The sequence below is a fragment of the Anser cygnoides genome, chromosome 9 (genome assembly GCF_040182565.1).
Source record: "Anser cygnoides isolate HZ-2024a breed goose chromosome 9, Taihu_goose_T2T_genome, whole genome shotgun sequence".
In the NCBI taxonomy this organism is placed as follows: Eukaryota; Metazoa; Chordata; class Aves; order Anseriformes; family Anatidae; genus Anser; species Anser cygnoides.
In genome coordinates this window covers 17,168,471-17,188,731 of record NC_089881.1, presented here as the reverse complement: position 1 = coordinate 17,188,731, position 20,261 = coordinate 17,168,471, and the positions used below count along the sequence as shown (strand labels likewise).

Here is a 20,261-nt window from a genome sequence, read left to right as displayed (position 1 = left end):
TTACCAAGCCGTGTTTGCACAGAACTTTGAGTCTGGAAAGCATTATCGCGCTTTTTGTATACCTGATAGAGCACAGATGTAAAGGCAGCAAAAAATTCACATGGAAGACAGGAGCACTGGGGTTTAGGTTTGTCCGCATAACCTACAGTCACTGGGAAGTCCTGCGGAGAGCAAATATCGTGGCAGCAGGGGGAGAGGGCAATAATCCCATCGCACTCCCAGGGCTGAACTCCACCACTCGGAAAGCTGGGAGAAAAGACTGCAGATTCGATGGTTCACCTCGGAAAGCTGCCTACAGCTGTGTTGTGATATTATCAGATGCCTTGAAAGCTGCTCTACATGGATTAGGCATCCAAGCCTGAAACTACTTAGACAGTAAGTCTTAGACCAACAGTTCAACCAACAGGTTTAATATTACACGCATTCAAAGCCAACACACTCAGAAGGTAAAACAATATTGAACACTTTGAAGTCAATATTGTAATGTATTGACCCTGCAGGCAAATATTGACTAAAGGAAAAGGAGAGGGGGTCATTACATCATGCCTTTAATCGCACTTTAATTCAATATGTGCACTGTTACATACATGAACTTTTTGTCCTCAGTAGAAAATCGACAAACCAAGAAAGATCTCATTGCATGAGATAATAAAACGTGGAGTTCGCCAATGAAAACACATTGAGAGGAATTAAATTTCACTCAGGTTTCCCACCAGAGGTTCTAAAAGCCGGGGTCAGCATGAGCCCCCTGCTTTTGAACTTTTAATAGAAATTCTATCTAAATATTTTGTTACATCCATTGACATAATGCAAACTGGCAGCTCTTGGGTTTGTCTTGCTCGAGCATAAATCACCCTATCTCCCTCACCCCCAAAAAATTCAGACCAAGAGAACTTGAAGATACAGACAGCGATCAACCCGTCTGATTTCTCTCAAATCTCTACTTTTGAATGTGTTGTGCAAAATGCCAGCCTAAGCCTGCACCGAAATACCTGCCTGCTGCTCTCTCCTGGTTTATTTGCCAACTGAAGTGTGTTTCTCTAGCCACAAAGTTCTTTCCCTGGCATTCTCTTCCAGATCCACAAACAGTTTTTCTAGTCTCATTAATTTTTTATGACAGTCACAAAAGGAACATTTCACATTGTGAGTCTTATGTTATTTCCCAAGGAAAAAAAAAAGAGCATGTGGCCTGAATGAAAGGAAAAAAGAGTTAAAGCACCACTCCTTTATTCAAGAAGTTTTGTCAGAGAGAGCAGAGAAGAGGAATGGTGGACAACACATGGACCACACACCACACTCTGCTACAGGCTGCCTACTCCACGTTCATTTTGATGACAAAATCTACATCTCCAGCAAACAGAGGCTTCAAGCCTTGGCATGTAGCTCCTCTCTGAAATTCTTGCAGAGAAGAGTACTTTACAAGCCACAGACTTGCTTCAACCCAAATTTGTAATTTTCCTACAATGAACCTAAAGCTGGACAACAAGCCCTAAAGCTACACTACTAGTTTAAAGATTTTTTTTTAAAAGGTGTCTACATAAAAATATACAGGGGATTAAGCGTGACACTTCATACGGCTGATACTTAAGCGAGAGCTGAAGGGAACACGTGTTGCAATGAAAAATGCTGAAGGCATTTGGATGGCTCCTTTCATTCAGGGTGCAAAAGTGGGCGCAAAATTGTCATCCCAAACTCCATCACCGTGAAGCTGCTACGTGGGAGCCGTTTAGCAATGGGGAATGCAGTTAGAGTCAAGCAACGCGTGCTTTATTAGCCAGCTGTACCCTACTAGCCTCTCTCTGCAAACAGAGATGGATGGGAGAGAGGACACAGAGAGGACAATTTCCCTTTTCCTTCACCATGACATAAGTTGCTAGAACAGCAGAATAAAACAATCTGTGTTTCTCCAAGCTTCTAGAAGCCTGGCTTTTCCTCTAGAAGCTTACGAAATGATCGAGCTACTCAGGGCAGGCCTCCCCAGAACGATGCTGCCCTATGCACGCAGCAGTTTTAGAGAAAGTTCAGCTCCTTGATCCAAGAATCTGCTTTATTTGAACCCACTCCAAAACCTTGTGTACGTAACACTGATACGATGCTAAAATCAAAGGAGAATGGTTCAAGTGTGGCACCTTACAGAACAAAGAACAAGCTGTTCCTTTCTTTTTTTCCACCAATGATCTCATCCTTTAGGACAAAACAGTTCAAAGAACTTTTTTCCTTCTTTACTGAGAAAAATTATAAACAAAAGGGATTAGCAAGGAAGAGCTGGAGGAAAAGGAAAAAGACCTTTCAGTCTGTAAATGCTCCATAAAAACTGCCAACCCAGCAAGTTGTATCAAGTATTTGCCCCAGGAATTAGAAAGTTGAGGTGAATATATTTGAACAGTACGCAAGTTAACACAATGGCAGCAAATCCTTCTCCATCTTCAGCAACCCTAGTCAATCCTAATACAAACGCAGCGAGAAAGACCAAGCAAGCTCACATCATACCCCAGTGTAAACAAATTTTAGGAGCATGGAACTTAAAAATGCAACTCCTCAAGGATAAAACAGCAAAAGGTAATTCTCTACCATGCAGACACACTCCCCTTTATTTCCATCTCACCTTCACACATCATCATTCTCAGGAGAGAGGACAAGCACTGAGAGAGTGTTATGTCAACTTAAAATTTAATACCAAATTTTTTGTATTAGCCGGTATTGCTCAAGCTGTCCGTTACCCCTCAGTAAGGGATCCATAGGAAAGTTCAAAGCCAATTGCAAAGTGTTTGCTCCAGCCAGAAAACAGCCAACCACCCAGCCGCTGCCAGCAGTTAAAGGTAGCTGACTGCTCCCTGGCTGCACCAACTCTGGCAGCAAATAATTACGGCTCTTCCCCATTCCCCTGCCCTGGGGGGACCTGCTGCTGCTCACTTACCTGCAAAGCAGTATTTAGTGCCTTGCAAAAGTACGAAAAACTTGTATAAAGAGAGACAGACGAGGCCTTTAACCTACATGTGCATTTTGCTGCTGTCAGCAGCCTAGCACAGGCTCTCATCAGGGCTGAGGTTCTCCTGTGTGGCTGTTGGGCATAGGGGCAAGGACAGTGTCTGCAGGAGAGGCTCTCCGACGCAGCAGGGCCAGCCACAGGGGCTGCAGGCGGTAAGAGGGGTGCACACAAAACAAACACAACTTGCACGGAGGCAGAAAATGGCACTGACACCTGAGGAAGCTGCTAGGGATCATCACAGATGTTGAATACGAGCCTTTAAATGAAGGACCCGACCCAAACGCCTCTATTTCCCTTCCTGTGTGTATGTACTACAACCGTACACCGACGGCCCAGGAATGCAGAAGCGTCCCTCTTGGCACGGAGACAGAGACAGATAGAAGAGAGTGACTGCCCGAGTGGGAGAAAAGAGCAAGAGGGAAAGGAAAAAAAAAATAAAAAAGACGTAGAAGAGATTAATACAAAAATTAAAGTAAAACTGTGGAAAGAGCAAGCTATTTGTCTTCTCTGCAGTCTGAAGACATAGGTGGGTGGCTTTAATTCTCGGCTGAGGTTACTTTTCCACCGCAGGAAGCCAAGCTATTGTTCAGAAAATCAGACAGTGTGCTTTATTTTTATTTTACTTATTTTAAAATAACAAGGAAAGTGCTTAAATTTTACTTGTGTGCCCTAGGGCCATTTTGCTTTTTGAAAGCACAGTGCAACTGAGCATAAATCCATTAACTTGTTTACCAGGAAACCCAAGTTTTAAAATTATCACATGACGTTGCTTTATCCAACCGAAATGCAACTAATCACACCTTTTTAAAGCAATTAATAGCTTTTTCTTTCTCAAAAGGTCTCTTCCTTGACATAACCTCATGAAAACACTCTGGCAAAAGGAATCAGAATTCCGCATCTCAAGAGAGCGGGACAAGTCCCCAGGGCACAGAGCGGCTACTTTCCCAACCAAGCATAAACATGACTTTAGTAAATGTTGCAATGACTTGAAAATAGGAAAAATCGTCTGCCCAAACAAACAATAAGCACCTCTAAAGGGTAACGATCCACAAAATACTACGTACTCCCAGGCTCTGCTGCCAGCTTGGTCTCCAGAACCTGTCCAAGCCCTTCTGCTGCTGGTTTGCACGTGAAACGTCCCACGGAAACATCCCCCTACGCCTTTCAAGCCATTTGACCTCTTCTTTAAAGCCTACTTAGTCACTTTTTTTCTAGGTTTGTAGCACCTGGAGACGCAGCCAACGTCAGGCCCCCAGCTCCGTGGGCTGCACATTCCCATGCAAAGGGAGAGGGAGCAGCAGCTCACGCGGCACGGCAGCACGCCTGCTCCACGTGTCTGAACCAGACTGCAAACAGCAGAAGGGCTGGGTCTCGGCTTCTGCTTTGCTTCTTGAGAACACAGTAAAAATTGCTTCCTTTCTGTCTCGAACACTTTAGCCTTTACAGATCACATTGACCTCCTTTTCTTCGGGAGCTGGGGTGATACAAAGATGAGGAAAGCTGAGATTTTGCTCATTTGATCACACAAATTCAGGAGCTACGAGACGGGCCAAATCCTCAAAATTAGTAGAACTGAAATTGCCCCTAGTTCTTCCAAAATGAGACACAGGATGAGATCACAGGTGAAAGGGAAACAATCTTTACTTACTCCTCCCATATCGAAAGTTTTGGCACTTGCAGGATTTCTGAAAGTATCTGAGAAGCCACTGATACAAACGGTGATGTTGCAAGGAGCGATGCTCTCAGTGATCCCAAACCAGGGAACATTCAGAGCATTTCTTAAAAATAAATGTGGGAAAGGGGAGAATGACACCACACACACACAAAAAAATAAGTTAAAAGGTCAGTGGGGGACTTCAATGAGTCTAAACTCCAGAATGATTCCTATCTGCTTTGTAGTGACTTTTAAAGCACGGTTTTACTCAGCTCTCGTAACTACTCCAACCTCTGGTACTTTTGTCTCTGGCACTGTCTGACTGTTACGGAGGCGACTGTGATTTTACAAACCAGCTTGGGATTGGCTCCAGGTACGGCACAACACAGAACTCGTGCTCATTAAGTGCCTTTAGCGATGAAGGACAAGTGAAGATGAAAAGCAGAAAAATGTTCTAGGAAAGGAGCTGTTCCTAAGCTGAACGCTTTTTTTCCATGAGCCCATCAGCAATTCTTTAAATAGTTTCAGAATTATGAGGAGACTATCTATTACTGAATTAAATGCTGGGAGCAGGTCTTCCATGTGAACTGCATACAGTTTTTGTCTGTAGCAGCTAATAAATTCAGCAATGCCCTAAACCCACTTGGTAATAGAATTTAAAAGCTACCTTTTATACTGCAAAACAAAGCCAGTACAAGCCCGTGGTAGGGCACTTCACACATTGTGCGTTACAGAGCTCTGAGTTTTATACACAAACCAGCACAGCCCAAACCAGTTCAGTGCTGTTTTACATGCTTTCACTATGGTCAGCATTAAATCTTCTGTGAGGCACATACTTCCCCACACTTCCCAGCCCTGAGGAGTACGTTCAGAGAAGGCTCTTGGTCAGCAAGAAACATTCCCAGCCTCTTAGAAGAGCTGGAGGTCAAGCCTCCCATGGGAACATGGGGTGGATCTTCATGATGGTTGTGTTCTCCAAACTGCCAGCTTCCATGAGGTGGAAAAATCTAAGCTGGTGATCAGCCAGAAGTCGGGTCTCCAGACCTCACAGAATATACCACGGTATCAAGGCAGAGAAACCCAACACCCAAGTGTGTCTAGTCTGCCAGCAAACCCATGTCAGTTCTTCACCTTGTGACAGAAGATGCTGCCGTCCAGAACGCTGCCTACACCATTCCTGAAAATTGCCTTCAGACCTGATGCAATAAGTTAGGAGGAGAACAGAAGAGCTCTTCTGTGCAAATGTTACCACTGCACCATTAAGCTGGATACTTTCACAAAGAAGGAATTCTCCTGGGGGAAAAGCACTAAATACTCGGAAGGACAGAATTTACGCAGCATGTGCAAGATAAAATATTTAATTGCAGACTGAAGGACACAGGGAATGATATCTAACAGAATAAGCACACAGCAGAAAGATTTGTTCACACTGCTGAACAAGAAACAAGGAGTAAAATACAGATGAAAGACAAGCACAAGTATCTTAACAGTAAAAGTCAGGCCAGACCACGGGACAGCTGGGGACAGCCAATGTAATGATGGGAAATAAAGAGGTTGTGACATTTGGACCAGAGGACCTTGGAAATCTTTTCCAACCTTAATGATTCTGTGATTTCTGTGACGCATCAACTCCAGCCAGCATTGGCAAACTCAGACGCGTTCCCTTATGCGCTGACGCCTATGCCCAACCTTTTTTTTGCCCATGCAGGTTTTCTCCCCACTCCTATGTTGGTATCTGTTCACAATGCAGAGGGTCACGGGTAAGCTAGCTTCCTCCACGCCTGCACGAATGCCTACCGGTCTTCGTGAGGTGCTAAAGCAGCAAGAGAGGTTTGAAAAATTGTATTGATTTCTTTGCAAGACTCAAGTGCAATGAGTAAAATGAAGGGGAGGAAGAACCTCAAATACATTTGATTTCCCCATGGAATGCCAGTGCTTGCCTCACGGTCATCCCTGGGAGAACCTCCAGAGGACTGCTTGTGACTTAGGTCCACCACGAATCTTTGCTGCTCGGAGTCTAACCCAAGCGCTTGGCAGATGGATCTTTTCCCTCTCACCAAGACAAGCTGTCAAGCAGGTCACCAAGGCAAATGTGTTTCTGTGAACTCAAATTCCTAGCTCAGAGAGCACTTGTTGCTGGTAGATAGGAGTTACCAAGAGAGACTGCGCTCAGCTCTCTCAAACACCCCCTTAACAGCTGGGTTTCCAGCCAACACGATGAAGGCAAAAGGACAATTTCTGGCATTCGCGCCGTGATTTGTTTATATCTCTATTCCAAATCCCATTCAAGAGGTTAACTCTATCAGGAAACCAGCAGTCTTTGAATTTAAAGAGATGGGAAGTGGCACCCAGCAGCTTTCAAGATGAATTACAGTCATTTGGGGTGTAGGATGGCGTCCTGTTCCTGAAATGAAGGTTTAGAGTGGGGAGGGACCAGCCTCTCTCTACTGTTAGGTCAATCTCTTTTGTGATATCTCTTCTGAACCACTGTAATCCAAGGCTGAGTGAATATTCCCAGGCATTCAAAGAGACCTTGGGATTCAGTGCTAGGCCAAACACGTACAAGGTACTTCCCCACTGAGCAGCCTTGACATCTCAACTTCTTTAAGAACAGAAGGCAGCTGCTGAGATTTCACTCTTAGCCATCCAACTTTCAGTTTATTTTTGGAAGGATTTCCAAAATACTTCCATCTGCACCTTATTTTACACTTTGTGTTACTAGCATAATAGTCAACAATCAAGAAAACCTGTAGTGAATTGCCCTGTAAGAACACATTCTTTCTGTTCAGCTGGATCCTTAAACAAACCCCTGCACTGCAATAAACGAAAAGTTAACACAATAACCCAGTGATTCGGAGGGATCCTGCCATTTTAAGAAGTTGGCAACAGAATATGTACAGCAACAACATCTTTGTCGCCTGCATGCAACAGAACATGACTGAAGTTAGCTAGGAATAGGTTCCCACACAGTTATTTGTACCCTTTTTATCTTCCTCACACATCTTTGGATTCTTATCTGCTTAATTTACTGGACAATCCTGCTTTCTCTAGTTCTATCTAGTCATCACCTATCATTTGTAGTTCTTCTCTAAAGAGCCTCCTGGTCCCTGAGGTCCTTTTTAGTGAAAAGAAATCCTAGACAGATTGCTTTCAGATCTGTTTGTACAGGAATTTCTGGATCCCCTCCCTTTTACCCACATCCTTAAATGAATTCTATATATTTTTTCTTCGATATACAATTGGGCACTATTGTTTTTAAGTTAATATCTACACATGCTAGTGATATCCGCCAATCTAGGAAAACTCGCGCCTCTAAATCCTTGGGGAATTGTCCCAGGTCCTGAATTTATGAACTGAAATGATCCAAAGAGTGATTTCACCCAGAGCATCTCTCCTCAATGCAGGAAAATATATCCACTTTTAAATACAAACTTTCTTATTTTGCATCCCCATGCCTTATCTGTTTAATAACCTTGTCTGGTGATTAGGCTCCCCCTGTTCCCCTTTCAACCAGCATCAGTTTGGAGCAAGCTCCTCTTCTTCTAGGCCAAGCTAAGGCAAGCACTGTGCTGTTCCCTCACTGATTTCCAAAGAGATGTCCAGAAGAGGAGGGGTGACGCAATCCAGCCCTCTGATTCCATTCAACTCTGGCCTTGGAAATTGGAAGTGATGTGTGTTTCCGCAGAGAGAACGCCACGTTACGTTAAAAGAGGCAAAACACACTGTACATGCTGCAATTTCCCCAGCATCACACGGGAGCACATTGTGGGACACAGCATTGATCTGGATTTGGCAGAGATCCGAGAGTATTTTGCGTATTTCAAAGAATCTGCAACCACAGATCCTTGATGGGAAGAAAAAAAAAAGGAAACGTACCTGTTTCTAATCACTGCAATATGTCTTTTCCACTTTGCTAGTGACACACCATAGATCCTTAACAAAAACTCAGCAGACTAATCAGCAGGTAACAGGAGAGCTGAGCTAATTATGTTTGATATCAAAGGAAAAACTGCCCAAATGTTACACACAATCCCACTCCTTGTATGTCTTCTTTATTTCTCCCACATTTGACTTCTGCAATAAATATAAGTAAATTGCAGTTTATGGTCATTTTATATTTAACTCATACATTGACGTTTCTGTCATTTTCTCTCTAAACCATGCCTGGTACCCATTCCTCCTATACTCTTACCTTACAAAGAAGGAAGCATGGTAATTTCGTAATGTAACTTTTGATTCAACACTAGTCCATTCTTCAGTGTTTATCTTAAGCAAATCAGCCCAACAAGACTAATTACAAAATCTTACTATAGTCTGTGCTGCAGGAACCAAATGGATTAGCTGAGAGGTCCTGTACCGAGTGTTGCTACAGCAAATTTTACCCTACAGTGTCCCAAAGTGTCCAGAGAGACAAAGCTGAATAGAAGATAGAGGGATTATTTGTCTTTAAAAAATAAATAATAATAATAAAGTGTACGCAACTTTGCAGAACAAAAACAAAAAGCAGCCCCAGTGTCTGCAGGCCTGCAGCAAACAAGGGATAGCATTACCAACACTGGTTGGTTTTTACCAACATGTATGGAAGACTCCTTGAATAGAGATGCAAGTCCTCTCGCTCTTCATGTTTCTGAAATCTGCTGCCCACAGCAGACTCACACGTCAGCTAAAGAGGGAGATCATGCTGCACTTTTCCCAGATGTGGGTCACTAAGAGAATCTCTTCTCTTTGCTTAGACCCTGTTTTCAAAACACTTAACTGAGGATTTTATCGCATTCCCCTTAGGTATATTTGATTTAAATTCACCAACAGGATGAATGAATTTATAGGGGAGGGAAAAAATGGGGAGCAGCACACTGTGGAAATCCCATTTGCTTAGGTCCTCAAGTAAAAACCAGGAAGATTCAATGAATGTATCTATACATGACCTTGCTTCCAAATACAGAAAACCACTGTCACTAAGGAAAAAAAAAAAAAAAAAAAAAAAAAAAAAAAAAAAACAGGGCAAACAACCTGCAGGATATGTTTCTGTTCTGCATTACAACAATTCCTCCTAGAGTAAAACTTCAGAGTACCTTCAGAGTACCTTTAGAGTACCTAAACTTGAATTACTCTTTGAAATTGAGGGATACAGGAATGAAAGGATGGCAAGAACCATGTTAGTCATCAATAAACACACAAGGAGATGTACAGAGACCCGGACAGTGTAGCCCAAAGAAGTTCTTTGAAATCAGCATCCAAAGATCTGCACAGAGGTGAGACAACCCCTCCGAAATGGACCCCAGTAATTCCTGGTAACTCCTTTCCTGTCACAGCCTGAAATTTCAGCAGATGGAATTATCTGCCTTTAAAGTGGTTAAATTTCACCTCTCTTCCTGCTAGTAAGTAGCCTCCAAACACAGCACAACTGCTTCAGCTGTGTACATTACCAGAAACATGTCAAACGACACTTGCAGATTATTCCCAGAAGAAGTTTGGCAAGTGCACGAAAATTGCCTGGTTCCGCTGGGACGTGCAGGTCACGTGGGGAGCTCTTACACGCTGAGATCAGAACAAATCTTTAAACGTCTGCACCCTGGAGGAAAGCGCTCAGGCTTGAAAGCCGTACGCTTGCTCTCTGCGAACAGTGCGCAACAGTTGTACGAACCCAGTACTGCTCCGCCGGACGCTCCTGGCTGCAGCCGTTCGCCGGGATACGTGCAGAAAGAAAGGATCACAAAAAGAGCATTGGCTGAAATGAACTCGCTTAAAACCTTAAGCTACCCTGAAACAACTCGACAAACGCCGTAGAAGCTAGCTGCGGTCCAGATCCATCTTTTACTCCGAGATGATGCTGAGTCATCGAAACGGAGTACAGTTCGTTCATATTTCTAAAGCTGTTACATAAATAACCCTGTTTTCATTCTTTATTGGAGCTGATCTCTTAAAATATACACCGACAAATGCAAACAGCAAGCTTACCTCCCTACTGCTATCATTAAACAATAAAGAGGAGCACGACAGTTAATCAAAAGCAGACTCCAATAGAAAATCCTCTCAAAACCAGGCTGGCCCACTTAAGACATATATCCCTGTACGGTTTCCAACTGCTGCAAGGTCTTACTGTGAGCTCCATTAAAAATAAAGCTCTTCCCACAATCACCCCTTGCTTCCTTTTCTAGTGACACCCTGCTACTGGATAGTTCCTTATGACAGAGTTGTGGATTACTTCTAGAAAAAAAATCAGCTTTGACTGACTACGTAGCATAGGCGAGTCCTCCGTCCAGTGACTGGAAGAGATAAAGGTTATGCTGAGAAGTTTTAAAGCTAAGCAAAGGTGCAAACACAGTCCCCATCTCTCTGCTTGCTGCAAAAGATCCTTCGTGGCAAAGAAATTGCCACAATCTTGAATAAATTGGAAATGAATGTGCGAGGACAAAGACAATTTCATTCTTCAAAATCTCCTGAAACGCACTGATTGAGGTGTCTAATGGGGGACGTGTGAGCAATGGGTGTTTTGGGGTTTTTTTTGTACTTTATATGGGTGCTAATAAACTGAGAGAAATGGACATTTTCTGAATTGGGTACTGCGTTCTCTGTTGATTTTTGGAGAACTCCTGACATCATGAGGATGCCAGATATGTGGTTTGCTCATGCCGGCTTTTTTTTTTTTCTTTTTTTAAAGTGTTTAACATATGGGCAAAAAAGATGGAAAAAAAATAATTTCTTGTAACTGGGTTTACGTTTGGAATAAAAGATGTGTTAACTCTTAACACAACTTTGTCCTCATGAGACATGAAGTCTTGCCAGCCCTGGATAAGCTCTTTAACCTCTAAAACAACTCTTTGTCATAATAATTGCAGCTAGTATAGCAACTTTTAAAGCCAGAAATCCCTCAGGGTACCTCCAAAATACATCAAGAAGATCCAGTAAGTGCAAGATTAATATTCCCATAAGAGCTCTCCTTAACACAGAAGGGTTGCAAACAGAAACAGCTTTGCAAGCAAGTAAACCCAAGGGACCCCTAGCACTGGTTTTTGACCTTTCTAGATCACTAGTTCCTGAAAATTTTCAGTGAAAGTACAGATGTCAAAAAAATAAAAAATAAATCATGTATGCTGATGGCTTTATACCCTTGCTTTTGCCATCCACACTTCACGGGCCTATAACAGTAGTCCTTGTTTTCCTGTAGCAGTTGAGGGACCCCAGGCAGATGATGACTAAGGCTATAGCTGCACAGTGGGCCAAACAGTAACAAATCCAGAGATTCAATTCTCATGCAAGAAAACGCCCCAAGAACTTGTGAAACAAGATGGATCTGAACGTCTCCGACAAAGGACAGGTCTGAGGGCTGAAATCCCCAGAGCTGGAAGGTGAGGAGAAGTCTCCCCGGCAGGGCAGGGACCTGTGCCATCCAGGATCTGAAGGCTGTGACCTAGCTCAAAATGCTCCTTCCCTCCCTGGATGCCAAGTAAGGACAGCAGTGAGGGTGCACGTGTCGGGTAATACAAATACACACGTTTCTGTTACTGTCTCCTGCAAGGAACAGAGACTACGTGATGCTCACTCCCTGGCTGAGGATCTAGCACCCTGCTTCTGAAGCACTGTGCCTTGGGCAAGACGCTCTGCAGCTGCATCTCTGAGGTGACACCTCAGAAAGGGGCACAGGATATAGGTAATATGCCAAATGTACGGGAAACATAATCCTCACAGGAGGCTCACAAAACGGTATTTAGATCGGGGTTTTCAGATCATCAAGTGTTTCAAAAAATTCACCTTCGGCATTCAGCATTTCAGCAGTGAGCCACAACTGTCAGAAAAAGGTTCAGGAAATGCTGGAGGAAGTTTGTGCCCCAAACAGCAGCACATTGGGAGGAGAATGGACAAGAGTCCCTCAGGATGGTCCTTGGTTGCTTTTATTACTCATCTACACATAAAAAGATCATGCAAGGAGATGATTGCACACCATCAGTTGTTGGACGTGACTCCAGCTAGCAGACTGGACATCTTTGCTTTAGATAAATCTCCTGCTTTCAACGAGCATTTAAACATCGCAGCACAGACACGACGCTGACATTTCATTCCCGTCTGCCTGGGGACACACCGAGCAGGCCGGACAGCTGCCCCGTCTGCTCGATGGATGCGGAGGGTTTCCTGCAGTCTCTCTCCTGCTTTTTGTGCCACTCGCTCCCGCTCTGCTCCTCTGCTCCCTCCCGGAGTGCTCAGAACTCACCAAAGACCACGAAGACTTGGTTTTCTCGTCCATATTTCCTTCTGAGCCACTGGGTCTCCTTAGAATAAACAAGACATTTCTAATTTAAAGAAAGGCCATTTCCATACTGGTTCCTTCCAGACTGATGGAGAATCTGGTCCTTGGGACACTCACCAGCCACAAAAGACGTCATGCCAAGGGGGTGATGTTCCTTGGCCTAAGCCCTGCTGGAGCGTGGTGCTGCTCCCACAGCGGGGCCGAGGCTGGCAGGAGAGGCAGGGGGCACGGTGCCCAGGGGGGGCACAGAAAAGATCGCTCTTAAAGGAGGCTCCAGCTCAGAGCGCCTTCTCATTGAGAGGAGTCCAGGGCGGAACGAGCCTGCTGGAGAATGTACGGCTCCAGCCAAAAGGCAGAGATCCTACACAAAGGGCTGCTGCGAGCAGGCTCTTAATCACACTTTGTGATTCATGGAAAATGATATGTGGGGGCGAACAAAGGCCTGAGGGCTGGGACAGCCCCCAGTGGATGCATTCACTTGCCTGCTTTTACAGCACCTCTTGGATTTGCTCATCCACAGCTCGTCTGGGGGAATGAGGAACATGCACAACGCTCCCAAGAAGGACGCAAACTTTCAAAAGCCATAAATCCACACTGGATTTCCCACTCCATAAGTTTTGGATACAAGCCACAGAAACCTTAACTTTTATTCTCAGGAAGTCGGCCATGCCCTGACAGTCAGTCCCTGACTCTTTCAGGGTTTCTTCATGTCTCTTCTAAATCACACTAGCAAAGTTTATTTTGGGGAACTGAGAGAAGAGAAAGGTTCCTGTACCTTCCACTTTTGTTTTATTTGAAAAGCTGAGCTTTGCAAACCCTCCCTGTGCAGAGTGACCCTGTAGTCCAATCCATTTTACCTTCCTTTCCCAACTGCCTCATTTTCCTGAGAAGATGAAGTATTATCTGACTGCAAAAGCATCCTCTGCCCACTCAGGATAAGTACATCAGAGATCACCTTTGAAAGAACAGGGTATGGTGGGAGGGGGAACAGTGCCTGCTCCTGGTCACGTACAAGTACACTCATTCCCTGGAAGCATGGCTTTGACGTGACCCTCTCACATATTCCTTAGCCTTCACTGAAGATCAGGAAAGGGCAGGGAAAATATTCATCTGGGGAATCCAAGAAGCCAGCACAGGCCTTAACACAGCCCCTAGGAGAGGGAGGAGTCAGGAAAAAAAAACGGCCAAGAAGACTTGGGTGGTTTTTTGGGTTTTCCCTCCTCAGTTTAGTTGCATGAGAAGGACTTGTTCCAACAGGGCACGTGGGGCAGCACTGCTGCGATCCCACCTCTGCCTCACAAGGGGGCATTTTGTCATCAGACTACAGAGCTCCCACAGTCAAGCAACAGCCTGATAATGTCTAGAAGGCTCTTGGCTGGACATTACAGGTAGAGAGGATCCTTTATGCGCCGGCACTTCTCCTTCCTCCCAGGTTGCAGGAAGAGGGCTCATACAGCATTTTCTGCAGTATGGGAAAGAAAACATGCTCCACAACTCTGCCTGGCAGATATACCAAGTCCCAGGCATGAGCGATACTGTCTCTGGGAATGAAAAATTCTTGGTCAAACAGATATTTTCCTTGAACATATTCTCCAAATGGCTTATCGATAAGAGAAAAATGCATCGCAAACCAGTTCAGTGAATGGTTTTGTGCAGCATCTAAAATCCATGCACATGTAGGTCAGTAGAGGTTCAGATGCCAGAGTTTCAACACCTTAGTTCTGAGTGACTGTGGGATCACAACACTCATAAATCTACAGATAATTCGCATGATGAAGCACAAAGAGGGAGAACAGAGTTAAGTTCAGGATCTCTCAAGAAGACTGTTTAAATTTTCTGTGAGACAGAACAGCAATTTTTCCTTAACCTTGTCTCAAAATTGATATATCAATATAATCAGAAATAACTTTATTGGCCTCAAATTTTCTTGCATTTGGCTTTATTCTGTGTTTGTTTTAATTAGTTCTATAGCCCTGTAATACTATTCCATACCTGTGTCTAAATGACACAATTTATTGGCCACGTTACACAGAATGAAATCAACCAAAAACAGGGAATCATGTCTTTGATATTATCATATTGTGATGACTAATAAGAGCAAGCAAAACACGAAGAAAAATCGCTTTATCTTCTTTATTAGTTGTGGATATGTTAATCAAATCATGTACTATTTCTAAACCAAGCCTGTTACTGGATTTCATCAAACTAAACGAGCAGAACTTGGATAGCAAAGTAAGCTTACAAGAGTGAAGTTCCTTTAGTCAGAATCATCAAGACTTGGCTTCTGGAGCTTTACTTTCTGTTCTGCTGGCCTATGGCATAGTAAAAGTACAAATAAGGCAGAACAGAAAGCTTAAAAAGCAATGAGAAGAGGAACACAACTTATAAGGCACACTCTGCTCATCTGACTACTCCCAGCATCCCACAAGCAAACACCAAGAAGCAATTCACCCAGTGACCTTCAAAAACCAGGCTCCTTTATCCAGGGACTCTACGTGCTCGAGGTCAAAGTTTTACTAGACTTCAGTATACGAGAGTGGTATATTAGCTATTTAACTGTAAGTCCCTTAATAACAAGGGACAGCTGAGATCTGCTCAAATCAAATTATAGTTCCAATATGCAAAATATTGTGGTTCTGCATTTCCTGACACCAGCATTATTTCAGGCTGCAGCTTGAAGATATCTGCTCTATGATTTCTGAAAACAGGCAATTAAAACAGGAGAAAAACTTATCACTTACTCATATTCGGTAAAGAATACTACATGACAAATTATATATATATGAACACGTCAACTGCTGAACATAAACACTGAGCAGTATTTTGTAAAATATATCTCATACCGTCAGGGAGTTGTTTACAGGACAAAGCATCATCAAGATCTTTGGCAGTTGATGGGTCGATGGTGAAAATGCATTCTTTCCTATCCAAGAAAAAAAAAAAGGAAAATTTATCTTCCAGTCATGAGGAAGGTATCAAAACACATAGACCAGAGACATCCAGACAATAATAACAATGTTTTCAGAAGACTCAGGCTGTTGAAACATCTTCCAAACTAATCTGAAAGTCTAAATCTAATGCAAAAAAGAAGTTTTGGAGAAGTGAAACTCCTTGATGTCAGTTTTTTGTTGTTGTTTTCTTTAGTTTTTCTTTTTGGTAGAACTGATTGCTTTTAACAGGTTTCATCTCATTGCTGATTTTCCTCCACAAAAACTAAACAACTGATCCCATCAAGTTCACTCTAAAGAAACAAGCAGGGAAAAGTCTCGATGCCTTGCAGATAGAGGAAAAAGAGATGGTCCCTAATGGTAGAGCTAAATTAACCACAAATAACCCACAGCCCCGTGCATAAGAGCAGGTACTGGAGCATCTGTGACTCCATGAGCACAGCTAGCATGGAGCAGAGGCAGTGAAACACTCACTAACCAGGCTGTGTGATAACTAAAGCAGGAGTGAGTCTTTCGTTCTCGGTGCAGACACTGAAGGGCTGCGGTACTTTATAACATCTACGTTGCAGATCGTGCACCGAAGGGAAAATCAGGTTCAATATGAAACACTATGAAAGTTAAAGAGTAAAAGAGCTCCCAATTAGCTAATTAGATTTAGCAAATCAACATGGTGCTTAGGAAAAGCTGAACGCCCCTCCACATATGCCGCAATAGGTGGTACCTGGAATAACCAGCCTTGCCCTGGACAGCTTACAGAACTTGTGTCCCCCAGCAGTGGGTGGCAGGGACACTGGGAACGTACCGAGATAGACAGTTACGGTCTATGGCCATGGAGACAAGCCAAAATATAGCATCTGACCTCAGGCATCATCGCGTTCAAAGCACAGAGACCTAAAACCTGAAGTACTCAGGACAAAAAACCAAAACCCCTTCTGAAACTCCTGCTCAGGGCCTCCCTTCACTCTAGGCTGCCCTACCGCACCTTCCTGCCCAGGCCCCTGGCCTACAGGAGGGCATCCCAAGCACAGTGGGGAATGTGAGACTAGACCCAAAAGAGTGGTGAATACAGCAAAGGAACGGGTTTGCTGGTTTATTTTGCTTTTATCTTAACATTTGGAACAAATTCAGCCCCTCCCGAGGTCAAAGATCCCCAAGCACAATGGTACAGGCCGAGGCTGCCAAGGAAGAGATCAGACAGCTGCTTTTCTTCTCGCCGCAGGAAGACTCGGATCACGGTGGCACCTCCCTTCTGGAGATGTCTAATGAGAGCACATTTGTTTTTCTTACCACACAGCCACTGATATCCTCCTGGGGTAGCAGAGGTGGGAGGGGAAAAATTACAGCGAACCTTTAAATGAGCAAGCGTCACACGGAATTAGCAAGTCTCCGTCTTTTTGCATGGGTGCTTGCACAGCGAGAGCGATGGCTCTATCTTTGCAGGCCTATCACTTCAGTGCTTAAACGCTCTGGGTGGTATCTGTTGGTGTCAGACAGCTGGCAGTGTGTATTTATATAATTCCACCAGGCACACTAAATAGAGATTTTCAAAGACATAAAAATCAGTAAAGCACTTCACTCCCTTCCGAGACTTTGAAAATCTTTTAGAATATGCTAGCTTTCAGATTGGACAGCAAAGCCGCCTTAATCCCTCGACGCACATTAGTTTCTGAGCCTTCACATGCATCCAAACAAATTACAGATCGTGACACTGAAAGATATCAAATCTTTTCAACTACACGGCGACTTTGATCTGTTGGTGTCTAGCCATCCGGCCGCAGGAATCAACTGATTTGTAAAGGCTTGCAAGCGTCCTTGCTTCCGCAAATAAGAAGCCCTTAAAATCCCAAGTCTACCTAAGGCAGGAATTTCAGGATCTCTCCTCCCCAGGGTACAGCACCTCAGGGAGCTGTGTGTGTGCACACACACACAGCCACCACAAGCAGCTTGCAGGTGTGCACGCGTCCACGCACCGCAGCCTGGCACCGCGACTGCCCCCCAGCCACGTCAAGTAAATCTTCCTTCAAGCTCCTTAATTTAAAAGAGCGAACAGCAGCGAGCAGAACCTAATGGCTTGATTTACGCTGACAAGTGACCAAGAAAAAGGTTAAAGAGCTTCTTCAAAGAGAAAGCGGGTTCCTGTGGCACGGGAAGAGATAGCTGAGCCCAGACGTTCGGGGCCCGCAACCGCAAGCCTCTGCCACCCATTGCGAATTGTAGCTGCAGGCAGTTTAAAGATTAGCAGATTGGTTTCAACAAAGTGCATATTTGCAGCCTGCCCTGGAAAGAAGTGAACGTAAAAAGGCGGGTGCCAAATCCCGAACACATTTATACGATGGTAGCAACTAGCAGAGCTGCTTTGCCGAGATGTGTTTGGCCGGGGAAGGCTGCTGCAGAGGTCGGTGGTGGCCCCGGTTCAGAGCACACGGAGCTGGGCTGGGGGTGGCCCCAGCCCCCCCGGGCAATGCGTGGTGCAGGGCTCGTTGCCGCTCAGGGCCGCTGGCCGGGCTCCTGCAGCCCCTTTGCGTGCAGGCACAGCTCTCGGCTGGGATATTTAAGCTCACAGATGCAAAGTTGAAGAGGGGTCCGGGCAAACAGTGATCTAGCATTTCCCAGCAGCACCTCTACATGCAGCACAGCTGGGATATGTTTTACCACCAGGCTCAGATCCGCTTCTCCTTTCAAACTGCTCGAGGGACTTGAGCTTGTAGCTTGTCACGGGCAGCTTATTCTGGGCACAGACTGCAAGGTGAGGTAAGAAAGTCACTGAGCAAGTAACACAGGGAACGATACTCCTTGGCACAGGAGCCCTGCAGAAATGTTGCAGGCCAGGTAGTCACTGGGACAAGAGACGCTGATTTGCAAGCAGAGCTCAAAATCCGTGGCAGTGAGATAATTCTGGCACAAAGGAGTACACCTGACTAAAATTTTCTAAGTGAATTCTGCTTACCAGTAATTGCATTATTAAGTGTGATGAATTATATTTCTGGTTTTCAGCTTTTATTACTGGAGAGGTTTCAGATGGCTACAGGAACCGGGGCTGGCATGTGGGAAAGAAAACAATCCGCCGAGCGATGGGACTGCAGCGCCGGGCACGAGTGCAGCACCCCCACGTGTGCTCCTCCAGGCAAGCTCTCAGGAAGGCCTAGGGCTCTGCTGTCGCCTCTTGCTTTTCCTCCAGCCCTGCCACTGTCACTTTTTATCTCCGGACGACTTCAGAGCCTCCTCCAGTCCCAGGGCACACCAGCAGCAGGCAGAGACAAGGGACAGGGGGAAAGGCTGGGGTTGGCAGCGCAGCCACCCCCTGCCCCACAAATTGTCCCCTTCCCTTGGCACTTGCTCAAGGCCAGGTCCCCCGGGAGCACCCCGGAGGCAGGCTGACAAAACCCAGCCGAGTGAAGAAATAACATTGCTCCCAGCTATGCGGCAAGTCCGCTCGCTGAGGAGGAAGGAGCCATTGAAATTCCTCCACTGGCCATGCTGGCCGGCTGTACAATACCCCAAAGGCTGCGGCACAAACATCCCGGAGAGATCAGACCACATTTCTGAGCGTAACCAATAACGAAACCAACCTGCCGTGGGTTGTATGGCTAAACCTCAAGGCAACAGCACTTCTCATGCACCTGCTAACAAAGACGTTGCTTAAGCGCAAGCAAATATCACGGCTGCATGCAGGCATATTTGCATTGACCACAGGTAAATACAAATTGGCAGCTGTCGCCGGCTTCTGGAGGGCTGCCAAGGTGACCTTGTGGATTAAGCAGCCCGATCATTCCTCTCCCCCCCTGCTTTAAAAGCCCCGAAGGAGCCGTCTCTCATTGTCATTACACCTAATAAAAATCTGTTTTATTCATTTAAAATTGTCAAAACATACTTTGTAAAAGTAATGAGATGTTCCAAGTCCATTTGTTCCAACAAACACACAAGTTAGTTAGTGAAAGGAAACTGGTTTAGGAGATAGACGCACACAGAGTTAAGAGATTTTCCGGTCTTCATGCTGAAAAGGGCTGGAGATAAATGTGTGTCTTTTAAGAAACCCCCAGCCTCCGCACGCTAGCCAAAAAGAAACATTTCAGTGTGCAAACTTCCACTTTTTACGGGAGCTTCTTTGTCCGAAACCTATGTTTAATGCGGGTCTGCAGAGGTGGACTTGCTCTGGCATGAAGTTCGTGTTGATGGAAGAATAAAATCTTTTTCTCCCTCCTCCAGGTGGCCAGAGGATTTGCGCACTGGAGCCGGGCCATGCCTACAAGAGTTTTGGGGGAACGGCTCGCACGGAGCGCGGTGGACCCACACGTGCCACTCACGCCGTCTGCACCCTGCTGAAGCCCCTTCAGCACCGCCGAAGGCACAGCTCGCACGCCGGCCCCGTCTGCCATCTTGCAAATCAACCATCTGGGGAAAAAATGTGCAGAGCAGAGCGCTCCG

The 20,261-nt window shown here is 45.0% G+C and overlaps 1 protein-coding gene across 4 annotated transcripts in view; it reads right to left on the bottom strand.

Moving 5' to 3' along the window:
• The window catches only part of DIS3L2 (DIS3 like 3'-5' exoribonuclease 2), a 192,424-nt gene that overhangs the window by 77,034 nt on the left and 95,129 nt on the right, over positions 1-20,261 (bottom strand). For all 4 annotated transcript variants that reach the window (XM_067002818.1, XM_067002819.1, XM_067002820.1 and 1 more), the window contains one exon: positions 15,732-15,811. In XM_067002818.1, the coding sequence (XP_066858919.1) occupies positions 15,732-15,811 (80 nt within the window). The remainder of the gene's footprint in view (positions 1-15,731; positions 15,812-20,261) is intronic.